This window comes from Hippocampus bargibanti, linkage group LG06 (assembly GCF_051943395.1).
Source record: "Hippocampus bargibanti isolate YZ-2025 linkage group LG06, ASM5194339v1, whole genome shotgun sequence".
Classification (NCBI taxonomy): domain Eukaryota; kingdom Metazoa; phylum Chordata; class Actinopteri; order Syngnathiformes; family Syngnathidae; genus Hippocampus; species Hippocampus bargibanti.
The window spans coordinates 28,472,574-28,496,259 of record NC_142739.1 but is presented as its reverse complement, the minus strand read 5'-3'; the positions used below and the strand labels follow the sequence as shown (position 1 = coordinate 28,496,259).

At 39.3% G+C, this 23,686-nt stretch overlaps 2 protein-coding genes across 5 annotated transcripts in view; one reads left to right on the top strand and one right to left on the bottom strand.

The window, feature by feature from the left end:
* The window catches only part of rabac1 (Rab acceptor 1 (prenylated)), a 150,726-nt gene that overhangs the window by 8,555 nt on the left and 118,485 nt on the right, over positions 1-23,686 (bottom strand). Inside the window, exon 7 of one of the 2 annotated variants that reach the window (XR_016115444.1) lies at positions 2,870-2,893. The exons of the other annotated variant lie outside the window; for it this stretch is intronic. The gene's annotated coding sequence lies outside the window, so the exon portion shown is untranslated. Of the gene's footprint in view, positions 1-2,869; positions 2,894-23,686 lie in introns of those variants that run through there. 2 annotated transcript variants of the gene reach the window in all.
* Positions 1-23,686, top strand: part of LOC148897104 (nectin-2) — a 133,851-nt gene that overhangs the window by 55,182 nt on the left and 54,983 nt on the right. For all 3 annotated transcript variants that reach the window (XM_088999782.1, XM_088999781.1, XM_088999780.1), the window contains exons 2-6: positions 11,471-11,580; positions 13,438-13,687; positions 17,606-17,899; positions 18,012-18,129; positions 19,740-19,888. In XM_088999782.1, coding sequence (XP_088855908.1) covers positions 11,471-11,580; positions 13,438-13,687; positions 17,606-17,899; positions 18,012-18,129; positions 19,740-19,888 — 921 coding nt within the window. The remainder of the gene's footprint in view (positions 1-11,470; positions 11,581-13,437; positions 13,688-17,605; positions 17,900-18,011; positions 18,130-19,739; positions 19,889-23,686) is intronic.

Sequence of the window (23,686 nt, the reverse complement as noted above, 5' to 3'; positions counted from 1 at the left end):
TGCCCTTCCCGCTTTGCTCTCTGCATACCAAAGTACACCCAAGTGTGCGCCGGCGTGCGTGTCGGCGTGCTACGGGGCGCTCTGACACATCTGTGCGTCGACGTGAAGGTCGCACGACCCGTTGCCGTGCAACTTGGTGTGTTTCATGGAGGGCAAATGCGTTGCTTTCTCTTTGCTGACTATTAGCTATTTAACTAGCTAGCCGGCTAGCTATGAGTTATCTATATTGCTATCTATCTAGCTATCTATTGGCTAGCAAGCTATCTATCTATTGGCTATCTATTAACTAGCTATTAACTAGCTATCTATTAACTAGCTATTAGTTACCTATCTAGCTTGCTATCTATTTTCTGTCTATTACCTATTTAACTAGCTAGCTAGAGCTAGATGGTGAAATAGCTCGCTAGCTATCTCACTATCTAGCTATCTATTAGCTAGCTCGCTATCCACTATTAGCTATCCATCTATAATCTCGCTATCTAGATAGCTATTAGCTAGCTTTCTATCTATTAGCTAGGTATCTAGCTAGCTAGCTGTTAACTAGCTGTTACCTGGCTAGCTTTCTATCTATTTGAGTTAGCTATTTAACTAGCTAGCTGGCTTTCTAGCCGGCTAGCTATTATCTATATATTCACTAGCGAATAGCTATCTATTCGCTAGCAAGCTAGCTTGCTGTCAGGTAAAAATCAGAGTGTCATAAATGTCATGAATTATTTTGTTTGGCAGTTCATGCCAGTGAAGCGGCTAACATTTATCAGAACAAATGAGCGGCGTGTGTGTGTGTGTGTGTGGGTTGGGGGCGGGGGTGGGGACTTGTGTGCGCCGGTCCAAATGAGTCAATGAGTTTCTAAATTTGGAGCATGTTAGCGTGAGAAAAAAAAAATGTCACAGCTAAGATGACGCCTGGAGATTTCTATATTTCAAGAAAAGAAAACGTGCGTGGCTTAAGGAACCGCATACACACATACTTGTTTTTATATAAAAGAGGACCAGTGTTACTGTACTTGCAATGCACTACAGATAGATAGAGATATAGATATAGATAGATATAGAGATACAGTTATAGACATAGGTAGATATAGACAGATTTATAGATATCGAGATACAGATATAGACATAGATACATATAGATATAGATAGGTATTGACATCGAGATATAGATAGATATAGACATAGAGGTACAGATATAGACAGGTAGATATAGATATAGAGATCTAAACATAGTTGTAGATGGATACAGATATAGTTATAGATAGATATAGACGTAGATATATAGATAAACATATAGATATAGATAGATATCGGCATAGAGATAGATACAGTATAGACATATCGATATGGATATAGATAGATGTAAACATAGAGATGCAGTATAGACAGAGATGTAGATACAGATACAGTATATACATAGAGAAATCGATATAGATAGACATGGATATAGATATATATAGACATAGAGATATAGATATATACATAGCAATATAGATTTAGACATACGTAGGTATAGGCATAGAAACATAGATATACAGTAGATAGAGATAGATATATATAGAGGTATCGATATAGAGATGTAGATAGACATAGCAATATCGCTAGATATATATATATATATATATATATATATATATATATATATATATATATATATATAGATGTATAGATGTATAGATATAGATTTGTGTGAATTAAATCATTAAATCAAGGACTTCCTTTTTAAAAAACGTTGACCAAGCTGCTCCGTCTTTTGAAGGTTAGCGTAAGCTCGTATTTAAGGCTGGAGCACAAAACCATCTGACCCACTTGACCTTAGAGTAAAAAAAAAACAGAGCTCTTTTTGCATTTTAATCATATTTGTGGACGTTTGGGTCACCGCCGGCCCTGGCAGGCAGGCAAGCGTTCGGGCCGACGTTGACATTCATTGTGTTCCTGCCCAAATTGCTCCGGTGGTGTCGAGGAATAACCTCATTTCATTACACGGGTGCTGCCTTCGGGGGGGGGAAAAAAAAAACGAAAAATGGAGGCTGTCAAGCTGTGATCGGGTTGGCCCGGGAAGCCATCCTGATTCCGCTTTAATAAAACGCCTCGCTGAAAGGACAACCGACGTCTCCGGACAAGTTGTGTCCATAATTTGTAAAATGGCTTCAAATGACTTCTACTGAGCGTATTTTACAAAGATTCCACCGCATATAGCTATATTTTACATTTTAAGACTCGCGCTGAATATTCCGGAAGTCTTGTTTTTGAGTTGGTGACGAGTCCGTACGTGACGTCACTGAAGGAACGCCCCTGACCGAAAAAAGAACACATTGTAGCAGTCCTAAGGACGTGATGGAAGGATTCAGTCCTTCCATCACGTCAATGCATTTTGCTGTACTTGTTTGGTCTGAAAACTTCATGTTGCACCAAAAAGAGGCAGAAGAGGGCGACAAAGCTCTGTGTAAGAAATTAATCAGCCTGTGGAAACGGGCTGATTAATTCCTTACACGGCTTTGTCGCCATTTTCTGCCTTTTTGGGTGCGACATTTCCCCCCCTATTGCCTCAAAATGGCACAGAATAAATTCTTTAATCGATTGCAAACATGTACGCTTTCCTCTTCAGAACTATTTGAATCATATTCATAACTGGACGAGTAACAAGAAAGCATATTCTCCGAATCTGAAGCCATTGTTTGGATTCTCCAGCAAGGCAAGACGTCTTGGGGTGACGCCACGAACAAAGGGGGCGGGACCTCCTGAAACTGGCCACTTCCGGGTTCATTTTTTTTTGCAGATTTAGGACACTTTAAGTCATTTTTATTGGTGTTTTGCATTTGACTAAAAATATCATACTGCGTGTTTTGGCTATTTTAGAAGCTATAAAACGTTTTTCTGATGTCAGTTAGGAAACAAAAAAGTGATGTCGGTTGTCCTTTAAACAGCTTTTTCCCTCTTGCCATTGACTCTCTCAACGCAAATCTAACTGTATAGTAGCAATTTGCAATTCTGTTATACTCCAAAAATACTGCGATTGGTCACTTGAAAACGGTTTACTCATTTTCTGCACCAACTGCGATCGTATTTCATTCTACCACTTATTTCGACACGCCATCTGAAAGGGAGGCGAGTCACAGACACCGTCGGGGCGATTCGCTAGTGGCCCAACCTGTCAGTCGCTAGCTTGATGAAGTGACGGATTGTGTTAGCTGCGAAGGCCGTTGGATATTTTAGGTGATGCGACCCCCCCCCCCCCTTTTCAGATGCAGCGCTTCTTCTCCGCCAGAATGGGGATCACGCGGAGGCCATGGATGCCATTAGGCGTCAAAGTCAGCCTCGAAGGGAATAGGGGCGACGCGGGTGGTGTTTGGTTTCAAAAGAGTGAAGGCCTAGCTAGCTATCTATTAGCTAGCTTGCTTTATATCTATTTGTTACTCCCTTGTTGTGTCGGGGCTAATTAGCTATCTGTTAGCTATCTATTAGCTAGCTAGCTTTATATCTATTTGTTACTCCCTTGTTGTGTCGGGGCTAATTAGCTATCTGTTAGCTATCTATTAGCTAGCTAGCTTTATATCTATTTGTTACTCCCTTGTTGTGTCGGGGCTAATTAGCTATCTGTTAGCTATCTATTAGCTAGCTAGCTTTATATCTATTTGTTACTCCCTTGTTGTGTCGGGGCTAATTAGCTATCTGTTAGCTATCTATTAGCTAGCTAGCTTTATATCTGTTACTCCCTTGTTGTGTCGGGGCTAATTAGCTATCTGTTAGCTATCTATTAGCTAGCTAGCTTTATATCTATTTGTTACTCCCTTGTTGTGTCGGGGCTAATTAGCTATCTGTTAGCTATCTATTAGCTAGCTAGCTTTATATCTATTTGTTACTCCCTTGTTGTGTCGGGGCTAATTAGCTATCTGTTAGCTATCTATTAGCTAGCTAGCTTTATATCTATTTGTTACTCCCTTGTTGTGTCAGGGATAATTAGCTATCTGTTAGCTATCTATTAGCTAGCTAGCTTTCTATCTATTTGAGTTACTTCCGGGTTGAGTAAAGGCCTAGCTAGCTATCTACCGCTACCGCTCGGGTCGCTTTCGAGTGCCTCGTCGTCAACCGATAGTGTGTACGTAAGTCACCAACGAAGTCAGACTGATGATTTGGTCTGTCGTCCACACTTTAGAACGCCTTGTTGTTGTCATGAAGATAGTAGAGCTTTTTGTTGAATGATATATATTTTTTTATTGTATATTGGTGTTCAGTGTGCGTGTCTGCCCGCACGTGTGCGGGATGACAAGTGTTTTATACAAGGTCAGGTTGCGCCGCCGCCTCGCTCTGTTTCTTTCTTCCCGCGCCACTTCTTTCCACCGGGGGCCACCTGACGAGCTCCATTTTTCACCCTCTCTGTCTTTCCAGGGATGAGAATTTTCCGCCGATTGGCGGATTTCCGGCTTTTTCAGACCAAAATGACCAGATAAAACTAAATACAGTGGTACCTCTGTTTTCGACCATAATTTGTTCCGGGAACCTGTTTGAAAACCGCTTTGTTCAAAAACCGAAACAGGACTTTCCATTATAATCAATGTAAAAAAAAATAATCCGTTCTAAATCCGGACAACAACTGCTTTTTTACAAATCTTTATTGAACAATACTAATCTATCCGCTAACAATGGACGCTACACGAGGAAGCGCCTCACCAAACACGACTGCTTTGTTTATCTTTATTCAACAATACTAAAATGTCTGCTCAGAATGAAATGATACATGAGGCTAACAGTCAGATTTGCATGGATCTGCTTATCACAGTTATTTTAAATAATACATTCTGACATTTTATTGAAATCGCATTTATAAATAGCTATTCGCTAGCTATTAGCTATCTATTCACCAGCTATTAGCTATCTAGTTGCCAGCTATTAGCTATCTATTCACCAGCTATTAGCTATCTATTTGCCAGCTATTAGCTAGCTATTAGCTATCTATTCGCTAGCCATTAGCTATCTATTCGATATCTATTAGCTATCTATTCGCTAGCTATTAGCTATCTATTCACTAGCTAGCTCGCTTGCTATCCATTTGAGTTAGTCCGGGTTGAGTGAACGCCTATGAAAGTCGCGTATAAATTAAAGGTATTATTGCTGTTATTATTATTATTATTATTACATAGCTATTAGCTATATAGCTATCTATTAGCTAGCTTTCTATCTACTGTGTTTGTGTGTTTGTGTACAGTGTTTGAGAAACATTAGCTATCTATTTAGCTTGCTATCTATTAACTAGCTAGCATTCAATTAGCTTACTAGCTTTCTATCTATTTGAGTTACTTCCGGGTTGAGTGAACGATGTCACGTGTGGCTGCCGCTGCTCACCCACAGAAAAAACTCATCCTGTGACAGTAAAGTGACCTTGAGAGTTTTGAAATGTGCCTAGAAATTGACTGGATGATGATATATGTGCGTGTGACGCCCCCCACCCACCCCATCTTTTTTTCCCCAGACTTTTTTTTCTCATTTTTCATTCTCATCCCTGTCTTTCTCACCCGCTTATTTGTCACTCTTTTGTCGTCGTCCCCCTTGGGCCGTCTCCCGTTAACCTTGTTTCTCGCATTGTTTCACCCCCTCTTTGCTCCGTGTCCTTTTCCTGCGCGCCGCCTCTTCCGTATTCCTGGCACGATATTCTCTTCCTCGCACCCTTTCATCCACCCCCTTACCCTCAACCCCCTTTTCTCATTTTCCTCTTCGCACACACCAATGGTGGAAAGTATGGAAATGTCACCGTGAGCAGTCAGAAGATCGCGGTTGAATGTTTGCCCGCGTTTGGCTAGCCGCCAGCCGACATCACCGTCAACGACACAAGTTGATGACTGGAAGATGTCGAGGGCACCCGTCGCTGTCTGGAGTGTCACTCGTAGGCGACACACGTCTTTGGCGCTCTCCTCCCCTCCAACCGTCTTTTCGCCATCTTTTTTGTTCTTGTATCCTTGACCCCTCCCTACCCCACATTTTTGCTTTCTTGTTATCTCGCCCCTTTCTCTTCAAATATCATGATCAATAATAATATATATTCTATATAATATACCACTAATATAATTACAGTGGGGCCTTGGCTTACGAACTTAATTGGCTCCCAGACATTGTGTGTAAGGCGAAAAGTGTGTATCCCAAAAATTAATTTCCCATAGGAAACCATTAAAATGAGAATAATCCGTTCCCAGGTCTCCATAAAATATCATTTTCAACTAAATAAGTCTTAAAACTACACACAACATACCTTATTCTATGTATAATAAATGTGCTATTGTATTCTAATGAAAGAAATACACTGCACTGTATATATTATATGTGGTGGTGTCTTCAAATGACTTCTACTGAGCGTGCTTTAGAAAGATTCCACCGCATGTAGCTATATTTTACGTTTTAAGACTATTCCGGAAGTCTTGCTTTTGAGTTGGTGATGAGTCCGTACGTGTCATCACTGAACTAACGCCCCTGACCGAAAAAAAGATACCTTCCATCACGTCAATGTATTTTGCTGTACTTGTTTGGTCTGAAAACCTCGTGTTGCACCCAAAAGCCGCCAGAAGAGGGCGACCAAGCTCCATGGAGGGAATTTATCAGCCTGTGGAAATGGGCTGATTAATTCCTCACAGGAGCTTGGACGCCATTTTCTGCCTCTTTTTGGGTTATACATTTACCGCCAATGTTGCCTCAAAAATGGCACGGAATAAATTCTAATCGATTGCAAACATGTATGCTTTCCTCTTCAGAACTATTTGAATCATATTCATAATTGGACGAGTAACAAGAAAGCATATTCTCCGAATCTGAAGCCATTGTTTTGATTCTCGAGCAATGCAAGACGTCTTGGCGTGACGTCACGAACATGGGGGCGGGACTTTCTGAAAATGCCCAATTCGCAGCTCAATTTTTTGCAGATTTTAGACACTTTAAGTCATTTTTATTGGTGTTTTGCATTTGACTAAAAATATCATACTGCGTGTTTTGGGTATTTTAGATGCTATAAAACGTTTTTTCTGATGTCAGGAAACGAAAAAGTGATGTCGGTTGTCCTTTAAGTGCAACTTCCCATCCTAGAGCTAATTTGGGCTAGTTCGACTTTGACGGACGGAGGCGAGATTGTGCCCCGCAGATGCAAATGATGCCAACGAAGCCATGCGTAGGAATTACTCATGTCTGGAAGAGGAAAGAAAAGAAAAAAAAAATAAACAAAGAAAGAAAGAAAGGAAAAAAAAAACAGCTAGCTTGCGTCGTGGCGGCCCATCGCCTGGTGCTTGTCCAAAAAGCTCCTCTGTGGTTTGCAAGTGTTGTTTTGCGGTTGCAAATTGGCCCTTGGTCCGGAGAGAGCCGCTGTTATTCTTGGAAAAAGGCCCTTGTTTTTTTTTTCTTCTTCTTCTTCTTCTTTTCTCCCTCATGCTCTTTTCTTCTCCCTCATTCCTCGCCGCTCATATTGATATCTCACATCTCCCCAGAGAAGAAAAAGGTATGGAGTTGATTGCTCGTCAAAAAAAGAAAGACGGCGTTGCCCTTTCTCTTTTATTTCGCTTCACTTCACTTCTCGTCCGTCGTTTTGCAGCAGTTTTGGCTCGACGCAAAACGGTCGAACGAGATCCGACGTTAATTGTTTACGTTAAAGGTGAATTCGTTTTGCTGCTCAGTGTGCGCAAGGGTACTACTATTACTATTAGTATTAGTATTAGTACGAGTATGAGTTAGTATAAGTTTTAGTATGAGTATTAGTATGAGTAGGAGTATGAGTTGGAGTATCAGAATCAGAATCATCTTTATTGCCAAGTATGTAGAACACACAAGGAATTTGTTTCCGGTAGAACACGCTGCACTAGTATCGTCGTCAAAAAAACTGCTTAGTGGCACTATACAGTTCCATTTTGGTTCCATTTTGACTACTGTTGAGTATGAGTAGTAGTATGAGTATGAGTAGTAGTATGAGTAGTAGTAGTAGTATGAGTATGAGTAGTAGTAGTAGTATGGGTAGTAGTAGTAGTATGGGTAGTAGTAGTAGTATGAGTAGTAGTATGAGTATGAGTAGTAGTATGAGTAGTACTAGTAGGAGTAGTAGTAGTAGTATGAGTATGAGTAGTAGTATGAGTAGTACTAGTAGGAGTAGTAGTAGTAGTAGTATGAGTATGAGTAGTACTAGTAGTAGTAGTAGTATGAGTAGTAGTAGTAGTAGTATGAGTAGTAGTAGTAGTAGTATGAGTAGTAGTAGTAGTAGGAGTATTAGTAGTAGTATTAGTATGAGTAGGAGTATTAGTATGAGTAGGAGTATGAGTTGGAGTATGAGTTGGAGTATCAGAATCAGAATCATCTTTATTGCCAAGTATGTAGAACACACAAGGAATTTGTTTCCGGTAGAACACGCTGCACTAGTATCGTCGTCAAAAAAACTGCTTAGTGGCACTATACAGTTCCATTTTGGTTCCATTTTGGCTACTGTTGAGTATGAGTAGTAGTATGAGTATGAGTAGTAGTATGAGTAGTAGTAGTAGTATGAGTAGTAGTAGTAGTAGTAGTATGGGTAGTAGTAGTAGTATGGGTAGTAGTAGTAGTATGAGTAGTAGTATGAGTAGTAGTATGAGTAGTACTAGTAGGAGTAGTAGTAGTAGTATGAGTATGAGTAGTAGTATGAGTAGTACTAGTAGGAGTAGTAGTAGTAGTATGAGTAGTAGTAGTAGTAGTATGAGTATGAGTAGTACTAGTAGTAGTAGTAGTAGTAGTATGAGTAGTAGTAGTAGTAGTATGAGTATGAGTAGTAGTAGTAGTAGGAGTATTAGTAGTAGTATTAGTATGAGTAGGAGTATTAGTATGAGTAGGAGTATGAGTTGGAGTATGAGTTGGAGTATCAGAATCAGAATCATCTTTATTGCCAAGTATGTAGAACACACAAGGAATTTGTTTCCGGTAGAACACGCTGCACTAGTATCGTCGTCAAAAAAACTGCTTAGTGGCACTATACAGTTCCATTTTGGTTCCATTTTGGCTACTGTTGAATAGGAGTTGGAGTATGAGTTGTAGTAGTAGTATGAGTATGAGTAGTAGTATTAGTATGAGTATGAGTAGTAGTAGTAGTATGAGTATGAGTAGTAGTAGTAGTAGTATGAGTATGAGTAGTAAGTAGTATGAGTAGTCCTATGAGTATTATAATCAGTATTATAATTAGTATTATTAGTATTATAATTAGTATTAGTATTATAATTGGTAGTATTGATTCACCCATTATCAAATAAATACACACACAAATATATCGATACATAAATACCCAGATGAATAAATAAATAACCAAATAAATAAACACAATTAAACAAATGAATAGCTAAATAAATAAATTAATTAATGAATGAATAGTTAATAATAATAATAAGAAGAAGAAGAAGAAGAATACATTTAATTTATAAGCCCCTTTCAAAACTCTCAAGGTCACTTTACAGTCATAGGTTAAGTTTTTCTGCGGGTGAGCAGCGGCAGCCACATGCGCCGGCGTGTACTCTAGTTAAAAGAATGATTGAATAAATAAAACATAAATAAATACATAAACACAAAATACATAAATAGAAAAATACATAAATAAATACATAAACACAAAATACACAAATAGAAAAATACATAAATAAATACATCAATAAATACATATGAATGAATAGTTAAATAAATAAATACAAAATCGATTCATCTCATTAGTTGTCGACTACAAAGCCCTTGTTAGAATGTCATTTCTCTAAACAAACAAACGAAAAATAAACTGCCAATTTTTGATCATTTCAAAACAATTAATCGACTAGGCCTCCATTGCGTTTCAAGAATTTGTAACTGTTTAGCGCCCCCTATAGGATTGGAGTAAAACTACATCAGCGTTCAAACCACAAGCCCTTAAATCGTCAGCTTTAACTTTCTGCCGCGGGGCGATTAACTTCGTAACGCGGCAGTCGGATTGGAAAAAACACTCGCAGTGTGTACATTGTCAGCTCACGTGCGAGAGTGCACATAAACATTCCCCGTTGCCCAAATTATAGGTTGCGTATTTGCAGGTAATCCACTTTTGACTTGAAACAGGTGCCATCTTGCTGACACATACTTCATGCCGGCTTACTCATACAAGTAATTACATTTTCACACAGAGACATGGATTACACACACACACACACACACACACACACACACACACACACACACACACACACAAACACACATTCATGTTTTAATGGTTTTGTGAGGTCCGAATAACTCCAGATAAGGAGTGAGGACCACCGTTGCTGATAAGTTTAGAGAACTAGTGTTCCATTTGAACACTAAATGTCACCCCATTTCCCACTTCAACTTCTTTAAAAACAAAGAAATAAAAAGTGGACTTGAAACTGAAACAACAGCAGGAGTGAGGTTTCTGAATTGGGTACATTCAAAGTCCTCACTCCTGTTGTGAATTTGGTTAAAATATTGTTTTAGTTTTTGTGGTATAAACTTTTTCCTCTCATGAACCACGCACACACACACACATAAACACACACACACACACACACACACACACACACACACACACACACATTCCTGTTTCAAAAGTTTTGTGAGGTCCGGATCACTCCAGATAAGGAGTGAGGACCACCGTTGCTGATAAGTTTAGAGAACTTGTGTTCCATTTGAACACTAAATGTCACCCCATTTCCCACTTCAACTTCTTTAAAAACAAAGAAATAAAAAGTGGACTTGAAACTGAAACAACAGCGGGAGTGAGGTTTCTGAATTGGGTACATTCAAAGTCCTCACCCCTGTAGTGAATTTGGTTAAAATATTGTTTTACTTTTTGTGGTATGAACTTTTTCCTCTCATGAACCACGCACACACACACACATAAACACACACAGTGAGTAAAAAGTGTGTGTATCCAAGTGAAATGAAAATACACACCAAAAAATCATTTTGGGTGAATTTGTGAGGACCTTTCTGAAACTTTAACAGATGCACATATAGACCCTCTAGAAGACCCTTTAGAATGGACAAACTTGTGAAAACTTGTCAAAAATGTCCTCACTACGTATGGTATATAATCCCTGATTGTCCTCACAAGTATAGCCGTACAAAAAAACTGACACACACAGCTCCATTGCTCAGTTTCTCGCCCGGCAACAAAAGTAGATTTATTTTGCTGCAAAAGGACCGTCTTGGTATCAGCAAGTGGGTGGTGATAGAGCAGCGAGGGCCATCCGGATGATAAATGACCACTTTTTTTTTTTTTTTTTAAGGGGAGGGGGGTTGTTTTTATATTTTATTTTTCTCCTGCTATGTCCAAGCAGACACACGGTCACGCGGCAGCAAAAGTCTCATGGCCTACTTGCCAGGGTTCATCTGTTGCGGCGGACGTCTCCCATTTATCACTCCCAGTTTATGATGCGCATCTTTTTTTTTTCCTCATCTCCTCTTGCGAGCGGCAGAAAATGAAAGCGTCTTTTTTTTTCCTTCTTTTTTGTGTGTTTAGGGGCTTCTGGTCAGCGTGTGAAAGTGGAGCCTGAGGTCTTGTCGTATCCCGGCCAGACGGTCAACTTGCGATGTGCCTTCACGGACACCACCGGGATTCAGCTCAACATGGTCAGTTGGGATCCATAATTTGTAAAATCACTTCAAATGACTTCTACTGAGCGTATTTTACAAAGATTCCACCGCACAGTGAGACCTCAACTTACGAACTTAATTGGTTCCCAGACAGAGTGTGTAAGGCGAAAAGTGTGTATCTAAAAAAAATAATCCCATAGGAAACCATTAAAATGGGAATAATCTGTTCCCAGGTTTCCATAAGATATACTTTTCAACTAAATAAGCCTTAAAACTACACACAACATACCTTATCCTATGTATAATAAATGTGTAATTGTATTGTAATGAAAGAAATGCACTGCATTGTATCATAAAGTCACTTTATTTACATTTGTTATGGTCATTTATGGCTTGATGGAATGGCGTTGGAGGTCAAAGGGAATTGCTGTTTGGAAAGAGAGGCACATTACATGGGGACTGTAATTAAAGAAATAAACTGTGCTGTAAAATAAAGTTTTATTGACCTTTTTGATGGTTGTTGATGGCTTATGGAAGGAGTGTCACCTTCCATAAGGACTGTTGGTAACTTAACCTCTGGTGCTGTTCGGTCATGTGCTTTCGCCGAAGATCACTCCGCCAGCCGTGGTGGGTGTGTATTATGAAAATAGTGCTTATTATAAGGTTTAATTTTCAGAAATTTGACGTTTGTAAGACAAAAAGTTTGTAAGTTGAGGTGTTTGTAAGTTGAGGTCTCACTGTATTTTACGGTTTAAGACTCGCGCTAAAAATTCAGGAAGTCTTGTTTTCGAGTTGATAACAATCCCCGACGTGACGTCATGTCATGAGAAAGCGACACACAATGCATGATGGGTACTTTGTTTGGTCTGTAAACATCGTGTTGATCCGTGTTGATGGCGAAATTAGAAGGAAAACTACATAAATAACGCGATGGTGAATCGTTGTGTGTCGCACCAACACTACCAATTGCGGTAACACCATAAAAGTGGACGCACATTTTCAGCAGACAAATCAGTCCATTTCCAACAGAGCTTGTGCGCCATCTTGTGCATTTTCTGGGAGCTACATTGGAGTCCAGACGTCTCGAATTGACACGGAAGGACTTCTTTTATCAATTGCAAACATGTATGCTTTCCTCTTCAGAACTACAGTAAAGTCTCGTTATATCGATATCGGTTATATCGATAGTACTGCTTATTCCGATACTATTTCCATGAATGCAAGGAGAAAATTACATGCGCGCAGGATCGGATATATCGATAGTCCCGGTTATATCGATATTTTTTCGGACTCCCGAGAATATCGATATAACGAGACTTTACTGTATTTGAATCATATTCATAACTGGATGAGTAACAAGAAAGCATCTTCTCCGAATCTGAAGCTCCCTGAAGCCATTGTTGTTTTGTGTCTGGAGTATCCTGGCGTGACGTCACGAACAAGGGGGCGGGACCTTCTGAAACTTGCCATTTCTGAGGTCATTTTGAAGTAGTTTTGGGACACTAAGTCATTTTTATTGGTGTTTTGCATTTGACTAAAAATATCAGCCTGCGTGTTTTGGGTATTTTAGATGCTATAAAACGTTTTGCTGATGTCAGTTAGGAAACAAAAAAATGGTGTCGGTTGTCCTTTAACGTTAGCCAACGCGAGGCAAAACAATACTAAACTGTAGTTTAGCCTACGGGTGGGGTGACTATGGTCATGGCAAACACTCCTTAGTTGCATCTCAATGAAGTGAAAAGGCTCTAGGAGCAGCTGAGACGGGCTAGGAGGGAGTGGGGGGCTTGCGGAGGGTCGTGATACCCCATCCATATTCATATCTGCGCCATTGTATCCATGCTGCCCTAAAAACGCAACAAAAGCGCAGTCACTGATTAAGCGCCCCCTTTACAGGTCACCTGGATCTACGAACCCAAAGAGGGAGATCGGACCAGCATCGCCGTCATGCACCCCGTCTTCGAACCCACCTACCCAGACTCGCCGCTCAAGGGTAGGGTCAGCTTCACGCAGAGCCCCCCCAACATGGACAGCCCCTCCATCCAGATTAGCGATGTTCGCATGACGGATGAGGGAAAGTACATCTGCGAGTTCGCTTCCTACCCCATCGGACACCAGCGGGGGATCACCCAACTGGTCATGCTCAGTAAGTCTCGATCTTGTTGTTTCATAGCAAATACGGTAGCTAGCTAATTTTTTTTTTCAATTTGAGTTATATCTAGCTAGCTATATATTAGCTATCTAGCCATCTATCTAATAGCTATCTATTAGCTAGCTAGCTAGCTTTCCATCTATTTGAGTTACTTTCGGGTTGAGTGAACGCTGGCGGATGTGGCTGCCGCTGCTCACCCTGAGAAAAACTGATCCAGTGACTGTAAAGTGACCTTGAGAGCTTTGAAAGGTTCTTGCAAATCAAATTTATTATCATTATTATTGTTATTATTATTATTTATTTATTTTTAGTTTTAGTTTTACTATTATTATTATTATTATTTAGTTTTATTAATTATTAATCATTTATCATGTATCATTTATTATTATAATTATTATAGTTCTTATTATTATTATAATTATTATTATAGTTATTATTATTGTTGTTATAGTTATTGTTATTGTTATTATTATTATTGTTATTATTGTTATTATTATTATTATTTTAATGATTATTTGTATTATTTTGTAAATTATTTTTATTATTATTTATTTATTTTTATTGTTTTTATTGTTTTTATTAATCATTAATTATTTATTATTTATTATTTATTTTATTATTTTATTATTTTATTATTTTATTATTTTATTATTTTATTTATTTTTTATTTTTATTTTTTTTATCTTTCATTGTTTTTTATTATTTATTACCCTTTTTTTTTAAACACGCCAAATATGGCCCCCGGTGCTGAAAGTGTGGACACCCCCAAACCAAAAAAAACAACAAAAAATTGCAAACTCCTTCCAAACTACCCGTCCTGCAAATGTATTCGTACGTGTGCGTACGTGCGTGTACTTTTTTCACCAGTGTATCCATGGTGATAGGCTAAAAAGTCAAATGCTAATAAGCATAATGGAACACAGAATGGATCTTATTACTGGAAGTGCCACTTGAAAGGGGAGCATTTGTAGCTTTTTATGGCTTACGTGACAATTCGCAATACTTCAAGCTTGGTGTTTACGTGCTTAGAAATTGACCGCGCCGCAATTAAGCCTTCGGGTTTTGGTTTTTAATGAGGCTTGGAACAGTTCAGGTTGTCGAGGTTTCGGAGTGTCACGCCAATTTTCGCCGCGGGACATTTTTTTGAATATCTCACTTATTTATTACATTTACGAATTTGAAATTGGGTCCATATTTTGGCAAGCATCAAGGAAGTTGCCGTGTTTGATTTGATTTTGCGGGCCGTATAAAGTGGCGTAGTGGGCCACATCTGGCCCACGGGCCTCGACTTTGACACATGTGGTTTCGGATTTGAGTTAGGGGTCGTCACGGTAAATTATGTACAGGAATACCTCCGTTTACGAACTTTATCGGTTTCCAGAAAGTGTCTGTAAGTCGAAAAGTTGGTCTGCCAAACATTTATTTCCCATAAGAAACCATTACAATAAGAATGATGCGTTCCCATGTCCCCCATAAAATATATTTTTCTACTAAATAAGCCTTAAAACTACACAAAATATACATTTTTATGTATATAAAACATGCTATTGTATTTTAATTAAAGAAATAAACTGTACTGCATAATTAAGCCGTTTTATTTACCTTTGTGATGGTCGATGTAGTTGCCTCTTGATATCTGAGTGACGCTGCCGTGCTTTCTCTGCGATAATACCCTCACTCACACTGTCCCCTGTTAGCTGCTTTTCGTTAATCCAAATAAACAGAAGTTTTTCAACTTCTTCCATTGCCTGAGACCGTTGCTTAGACAACACAGAAACACCCTTAGCCACACGTAGCAATGGTCGACTTAGCATACAGGTACTGAGATGCTAAGTCACACAAACGTACACCTCGTTCGTTTTTTTTTTTTTTTTTTTTGATGATCTCCTTCTTTCGCTCGACCATAATTTTCTTTTATGTCCTCTTCGGCTTAAGACGAGCCTGGGGTGGGGTCTCTTTTGGTCCCCAAAAAATCTTCACTCGATAACAAACCACGTCTGCACTGAGTGCACTCAAAGAAAGTGGGTGTGGAAAAGTAGTCCGCCAGCCACGGTGGTGCTGTTTGACTGTGTGGTTTGGTGTTCTTCCGCCAAAAACTCGTCTGCCAGCCATTGTATTAGTCCGTGTGTTTCCCAAAAACTAGTTTGTATACCAAGATTATATTCCCGCGAATTTAATGTTCGTAAGGCGAAAAGTTTGTTAGCTAAAGCGTTCATAAGCGGAGGTATCGCTGGATTAGGAATTAAGTGAGCCAACCAAAATCAAGATGAATTTTTTTGGGGTAGCTAGCTTGTTAACCGCAATTGCTAATATGGAACCTCCAATTCTTTTTTGCGTCGTTACATGTTACTCGACCTCCAACCGAATGCAGTAGAGGATAGAGCTACACGTCAATTTGCATTCATAGGCGGCCATTTTTAAATGGCACCATCGAGTATGACCAATAAATACAGTTTATGAAGTCATTTATCACGTTTGAGTGCATCTCTGCGGGCCTTGTCAAATGACTGCATGACAGTGAAGTCATGCCGAGCTTGCAAAATGGTCGACAGCTTTCTGTCTTTTCTTCTTCCTCCTCGTCGTTTGTGACTCGCCGCTTTTCTGGAATGTTGAACTATAGGACCCACCGCAACACACACACACACACACACACACACACACACACACACACAAAAAAAAACCTCCTCACATACTCGGAAAGTCCAGTGGGTGAGGTTTGCCATTTAATCATACCCTCAAGGGATTCTAGTCAATTTTTGGATTTTGGGATCACTTAAAAAAAAAGCAACCGCACTAAAACATGTTTGTGGCCGAATCCCGAGCTTGTGAGGGCATAATCTCAACAGATATATTCTATATTTACCGTATATGAATGCGTATATGAACATATATGTATATATTGTATATATAGTATCTATCTGCTAGCTAGCTAGCCTTATACCTGCCTCGCTAGCTAGCTAGCTTGCTACCTACCTACCAAAGCCAAAGGTTAAACGTAAAGACTCACTGAGCAATAAAAATTATATTATAAAAATATAGTACTATATATATATATATATATATCTATATATATATATATATATATATATATATATATATATATATATATATTGTACTATATATATATATATATATATATATTGTACTATATATTTTTATAATATAATTTTTATTGCTCAGCGAGTCTTTTTGTTAACCTTTTGGCTTTGGTAGGTAGCAAGCTAGCTAGCGAGGCAGGTATATGGCTATATATATATATATATATATATATATATATTGGTACAATATATATACATATATATTGTACTATATATTTTTATTATATAATTTTTATTGCTCAGTCTTTTTGTTAACCTTTTGGCTTTGGTAGGTAGGTAGCTAGCTAGCTAGCGAGGCAGGTATATGGCTATATATATATATATATATATATATATATATATATATATATATATATATATATATTTAAATATATATATATATAATACTTATATTTAAAAAGATATATATGCATATGTATGTACTGTATCTATATAAACATATTAGTATCTATCTAGCTGTCTACTTTATCTCGCTAGATACCTACCTAGCTAGCTAGATACCTAGCAACCTACCTAACTAAGCCAAAAGGTTAAATGTAAAGATTTGCTGAGCAAAAAAAAAAAATATAATATTAAAAAATATCAAAACGTATAGATAAAATAAATCTCTGCTTTTTAATAATTAAGTTATTTATTATCCTTCAACATTTTGGGTTGGCGACCCATGACCTAGATAACATGTCGTTCAATTTGATATTTTTGAATTATTTTTTTTTTTTTGTGCGCTGGTTTTAAGCGAACGTAATTGAACGTCGCTGGAAATTCACTTTTGAAAGTTTCAATGTTGAACGTTCTCCACTTCTTTGTCCTCCAGCGAAGCCCCAGAATTCCGCCTCCCCCTTAACGGTGGAAGCGGGCCCCAAACCCATGGTGGTGGCCCGCTGCGAATCCCTCAACGGCCGCCCCGCCGCGCAGATCCGCTGGGTGACCGCCGCCAACGGCAACGCCACCACCTCGTCCAAACCGGGTCAGGATAACACGGTGTCGGTCACCAGCGAATACCGCCTGGCTCCGTCGGCGGCGGACAACGGCAAAGATATCAGCTGCCTGGTGTCGCACCGGACGCAAACGTCGCCCGAGAGCTTCCAGATGAAACTCAAAGTTTTATGTAAGACTCGGATCGTCGTTTTTTTTTTTTTTTTTTTTTTTTCCTTTTCCCCGATGCTTGAAGTTAATTCCTTTTAATTCGTTGCACTGCTCTTTTTCTTTCCCTTCTCCAGATGCCCCCCAGGTGACAATCGTGGGTTATGACAATAATTGGTACGTGGGCCGTACAAATGTGCTGCTGACCTGCCAGGCCAGCGGCAATCCGCTGCCGACGACGGTGCTGTGGAAGTGGTGAGTCGCGCTGCCACGTCATCTTCAAGCTCGCAATTAATCGTACCGGTCGTTAGCGGATTTGTTTTTTAAGTACGACCGCTGCGTTGGGCTGATGGAAATATAGCCACTTAATTTGTCATAATGGATTCGGGTGACTCGGATTTTAACCCTTCGTGAAGGGGAAACGCAATCCGTCTGGTGCTTTTCCTCCGCTCGTATTTTTTCATTTGAGGATATAAATTAATGAGTAAAGAGATAAATGAATACAACGAATGAGTGAATGAATGAACATGGAAATTGAAATAAATAAATTAATCGATAAATAGATAAATACATAACTAAATATATATATAGTAAAGTCTCGTTATATCGATATTCAAGGGAGTCCGAAAAAATATCGATATAACCGGGACTATCGATATATCCGATATCGATATAACGAGACTTTACTGTAATTAAAATTACACGAATGAATGAATGAATGAATGAATGAATAGATGGATAAATAAATAAATGGATAAATACACAAATATAGAAATAAACAAATGAATGTCATAAAATAAATAGATAAATAAATGCAGAAATGAATGAATGACTAAATAGATAAATAAATGCACAAATTAATGAATGAATAAATAGATAAATAAATGCATAGATAAATACATGAATGAATGAATGAATAAATATAGAAATAAACAAATAAGTCACAAAATAAATTGTTAAATAAATATATTAATTAATAAATAAATAAGCAGATAGATAAATAAATACACAAATGAATGAATGAATGAATAGTTAAATAAATAGATCAATGAACGAATACATTAATTAATAAATAAATATAGAAATAAAAAAGTAAAAAAAAATGTTCAATAAATATATTAATAAATAAATAAGCAGATAAATAGATAAATGAATGAATAGTTAAATAACTAGATCAATACACAAATGAATGTACGAATAAATGAATAAATATACAAATAAATATAGAAATAAACAAAAAAAGAAACAAAATAAATAGGTAAATAAATGAATGAATAACTAAATAACTAAATAAATAAATAAATAAAATACACAAATGAATAAATACACAAATGAATGAATGAATAAATAGATAAATACACGACTGAATGAATAAATGACTAAATGAATAAATAGATAAATAAATAAATAAAGAAATAAGTAAGTAAAAGATAGATAGATAGATAACTAAATAGGGGAAACAATATCATCTGAAATAGGAACTGAAAATGACATCTTGAGCTGACATCGTCCTGATTGATCATATTTTTATATTCGATATCGAGGGAGGAAGGAAGAAATATTTAGCTGATCAATAAGATTAACTGACTCAGATGTACGTCGACGAAAACAAAAATCAGTTTGCTTTCCAAACAATTGTGAGTCATTATTTCCCAGTATAGTACAGTACAGTAGAATCAGATGTTCCGCTTTATATCTAAATTGAATATTTTATGGAGACAAGCTGACATCAAAGAAAGTGGCCATTTTTTGTGTTGTTGTTGTTGTTACATAACATCTCTTCAATCAATTCACCCAAAAGCAAAATCTGATCATTGGAATTGTGAATGATGACACCTCCTCGTCGTTCCATCTTCTTCCTCCAGTATGACGGGAGAGATGCCCGACACGGTGCAAATCAAAGACAACCAACTCAAAGTCCTCAAGGTGGACGAAGCCGTCAACACCACGTTTGTCTGCGAGGTCAAAAACCGCGTCGGGACCGGAAGGGACCAGGTCACCGCTTTGGTCAGAGGTCAGTCAAACGCACTCTCTTCACTTACTGACGTACTGTATGTAAGCTGCTGGATAGTGTTGGGAAGAAAATGGAGTGGGGGGTCTCTGGGGGGGGATCTGTGATGATTCCCAGCACTTTTTTTTTTCATCATCTTCAATTCGGCAACACCGCGCCGGTGGCGTCATAACCATTCAAAAGCGTGTCACTCTTTCCAAAGATGAAATCACAGCCAACCCCCAAAAAAAGATAGAATACAACTTTTATCACACAAGGTAATACATTCCAAGTGTCATCATCTATTGTTATCCCCAGAGAAACGCACACACACACACACACACACACACACACACACACACACACACACACACACACACACACACATTCGTACACACAGGCACGCACACACATACACGAACACACATTGATACACATACATACGCACGCACACACACACACACACACACACACACACACACACACACACATATATACAGATTCACACACACACACGCATATATACACATACACACATACGCAAACACACACACACATATTCGTACAAACATATATACATACACACACACACACACACACACACATATATATATATATATATACAGATTCACACACACACACACGCATATATACACATACGCAAACACACACACACATATATTCGTGCAGACATATATACATACGCACACACACGTGTACACATACACACGTGCACACACAAATTTGCACACACACGCACACATATTCAGATTCTCAGACGCACGCATATATACAGATTCACACACACAGGCATATATACACATACACACTCGCGCACACGCACAGACATATATACATACGCACACACGTGCCCATACACATACATACTTGCACACGCAAATTTAAACACACACACACATGTGTGTATATATATATATATATATATACACACGCATCTCTCTCACACACACACACACATTATCGTATACACATACACTCACATACATACACACATTCGCATACATGCACACGCAACCACACACACAAAACCACACACATATACACACACACACACACACACAGTAGATACAGTATATAGACATACACGCATACACACTTGCGTTACGTACGTACACATACACACACATACTTACGTACACATACACATACATGCAGGCACACACACAGATGCACACGCACACACAAACACACACACACACACATTCACACACGCCTACACACTTGCGTTCATACACACTTACACACACACACATGCATGCAAATACAGACACGCATAGACACACACACACACACACACACTATCACGTATTAAGAGGTTATAAGGCGCAGCTGCTCCATTCGTCCATAGGGTGTGTTTGTGCACGTGTGCAAATGTGCGTGTCCTACTTTGAATCGACGGCGCCTCTCCGACAAGCACTTCACGGCGCCTCGGCCTTTCCCTTCCATCAAAACGTTTTTCTCCTGGTCGACAATTTCACGCTATTTCTTTGATTGCATGACATTTTTTTTTTTTTTAATGAGCCGCTAAAAACGAACTTCAAAAAAAAAAATAAACGGGTGGAAATACGTAATGGCTTCTTGTTGCCAACGAGGTATCCAATTTCGCCTTGCTTGAGGGTTAAATAGAATACAATACAATACGATATATATATATTGATTTATGTGCTAACATGGACAGCTATCATATACTGGAAATAAAACAGTCACAGTTAAAAATGAAGGTCATGTTGGATTGGATTTACCAGCAGCGTTTGAGAGTGGAGACAAGGGCTTGATTTATTTAATTTTTTTGGGGGAGGGGGGATTTTTGGAGATTGTTATATACTGTGCCCCCCTGCCCGTCTCAGCACGATTGGGGATAGAGCTTTCAGCTGCAAATAGATGGCTAATAAATATCAAATAGATAGCTAGCAAGATCTGCGCCACATGTGACATACTTTTACATTAGTTAAAGAAGCGAATGTCGTTAAACAGCAATTGAAAAACTGTTTGTTTTTGCCCGCCACGGCGGATCCGCCATTTTGGTGATGACATCACAAGAGCCATCTTGGCTCACTTGCATTTCGCCCTCCTTATTTTCGTCATTGCGCTATTCCCTCGACACCCCCCCCCCCCCACACGTATGGCTCCATGGCACGTGTCTTTCTTCCCCCCCCCCGTGACAAAATCTATCACGCCGCCTCCCGTTGAGGCTTTATCGGGCGAGGAGGAGCAAAGTAAAATGTCCGGTCGGCGTGGGCGCGCGGGGGTGGGGGCTGTTGAGGCTTTTTATGGACTAAAAAGTCAGGGAGCGTGCAGCCGGATGAATCGGTGCCAGCGTGCGATTCAGCGAAGGGGATGGGGGGGGCGGGGTTGCTGAAGGCTTTTTGAAAGTCCCACGGGAGACTTGTGCCACCGCTTGCTATCTGGCGAGCGATTGGCCTGCGCGATCTGCGGCAAGCTAGCGTGTGTCCGTCTTGTCTCCAAGCCTCTCAGAGCGGATCAGTCATCCCCTTTTTTGCTGCTTGAGCTGCTGCCTGCTTCCCTTGCCATTTTGCTGTCCGCTACACTCTCTGTCTTTCACCCCCTCCTCACCTGTTTTTTTTCTTTAATTCCGTACTTTCCAGACTATAAGGCGCACTTCCAATGAATGGTGTATTTTCAAACTGTTTCCATATACAGATAACATCCGACTTACGACCGAAATCCGTTCTGACCAAACGGTCGTAAGTGGAAATGGTCGCAAGTCGAAATCCATTCAAAATGTTGCATAGAGACTCGGAGGCTGAATGACTTGCAAACTCCTCCCTCTAGTGCCATCACACAGTCGATTGCTGCACAAGAGTGAGATGCTGGCTGGCTGGCTGGCCAAAATTGTCATACGCGTTGCCGGCCTGCCGGTCCTAGCTATTCATCTAGCTGGCTATCTAATATGACATTCATTGAAGGTGTGTCTTATAATCCGGTGCGCCTTATACAGGTAACATCCAACTTGCGACCAGTTCGATTTAAGACCACCCGTACTTACGACCATGACCTCCAGACCCTATTTTTAAAATTGTAATTCTGCACCGCAGCACGCTAGCAGGCCGGCAACGCATAGGACAATTTTGGCCAGCCAGCCAACATCTCACTCTTGCACAGCAATCGACTGTGTGATGGCACCAGAGGGAGGAGTTTGCGTGTCATTAAGCCTCAGAGTCTCTATTCAACATTTTGAATGGATTTCGACTTACGACCATTTCGACTTACGACCGCTTGGTCGGAATGGAATTCGGTGGTAAGTCAGATGTTAACACAGGCGACATCCGATTTATGACCAGTTTGGCTTACGACCACAACCTCCAGACCCTATTTTTAAATTTTTAATTCTACGCCTGCCACCGCAACGCGCTAGCAGGCCTGCAACGCGTACAACAATTCTGGCCAGCAAGCCTGAATCTCACTCTCGCACAGCAATCGACCGTGTGATGGCACCACTGGGGGGAGTTTGCGAGTCATTTAACCTCCAAGTCGCTAGTCAACATTTTGAATGGGTTTCGACTTACGACCATTTCGACTTACGACAGTTTGGTCGGAACGGAACTCGGTTGTACGTCGGATGTTACCTGTATTCTGTGGGTCTTGGAATTCAAGTGACAATGACAAAAACCCTGGCACTGGAGTGGACACATTTTTGCACATCGTCTTGCAGGGAATGAGTTAAAAATATTTATGTTGCTTAGAGGTTTTCATGGAATACTTTGGCCTTAAAATGTTCAAAATAAAATTTATTGAATTTTTCTTGAGACAATACAAAAACAAGCCAAAAACGCTAAATTT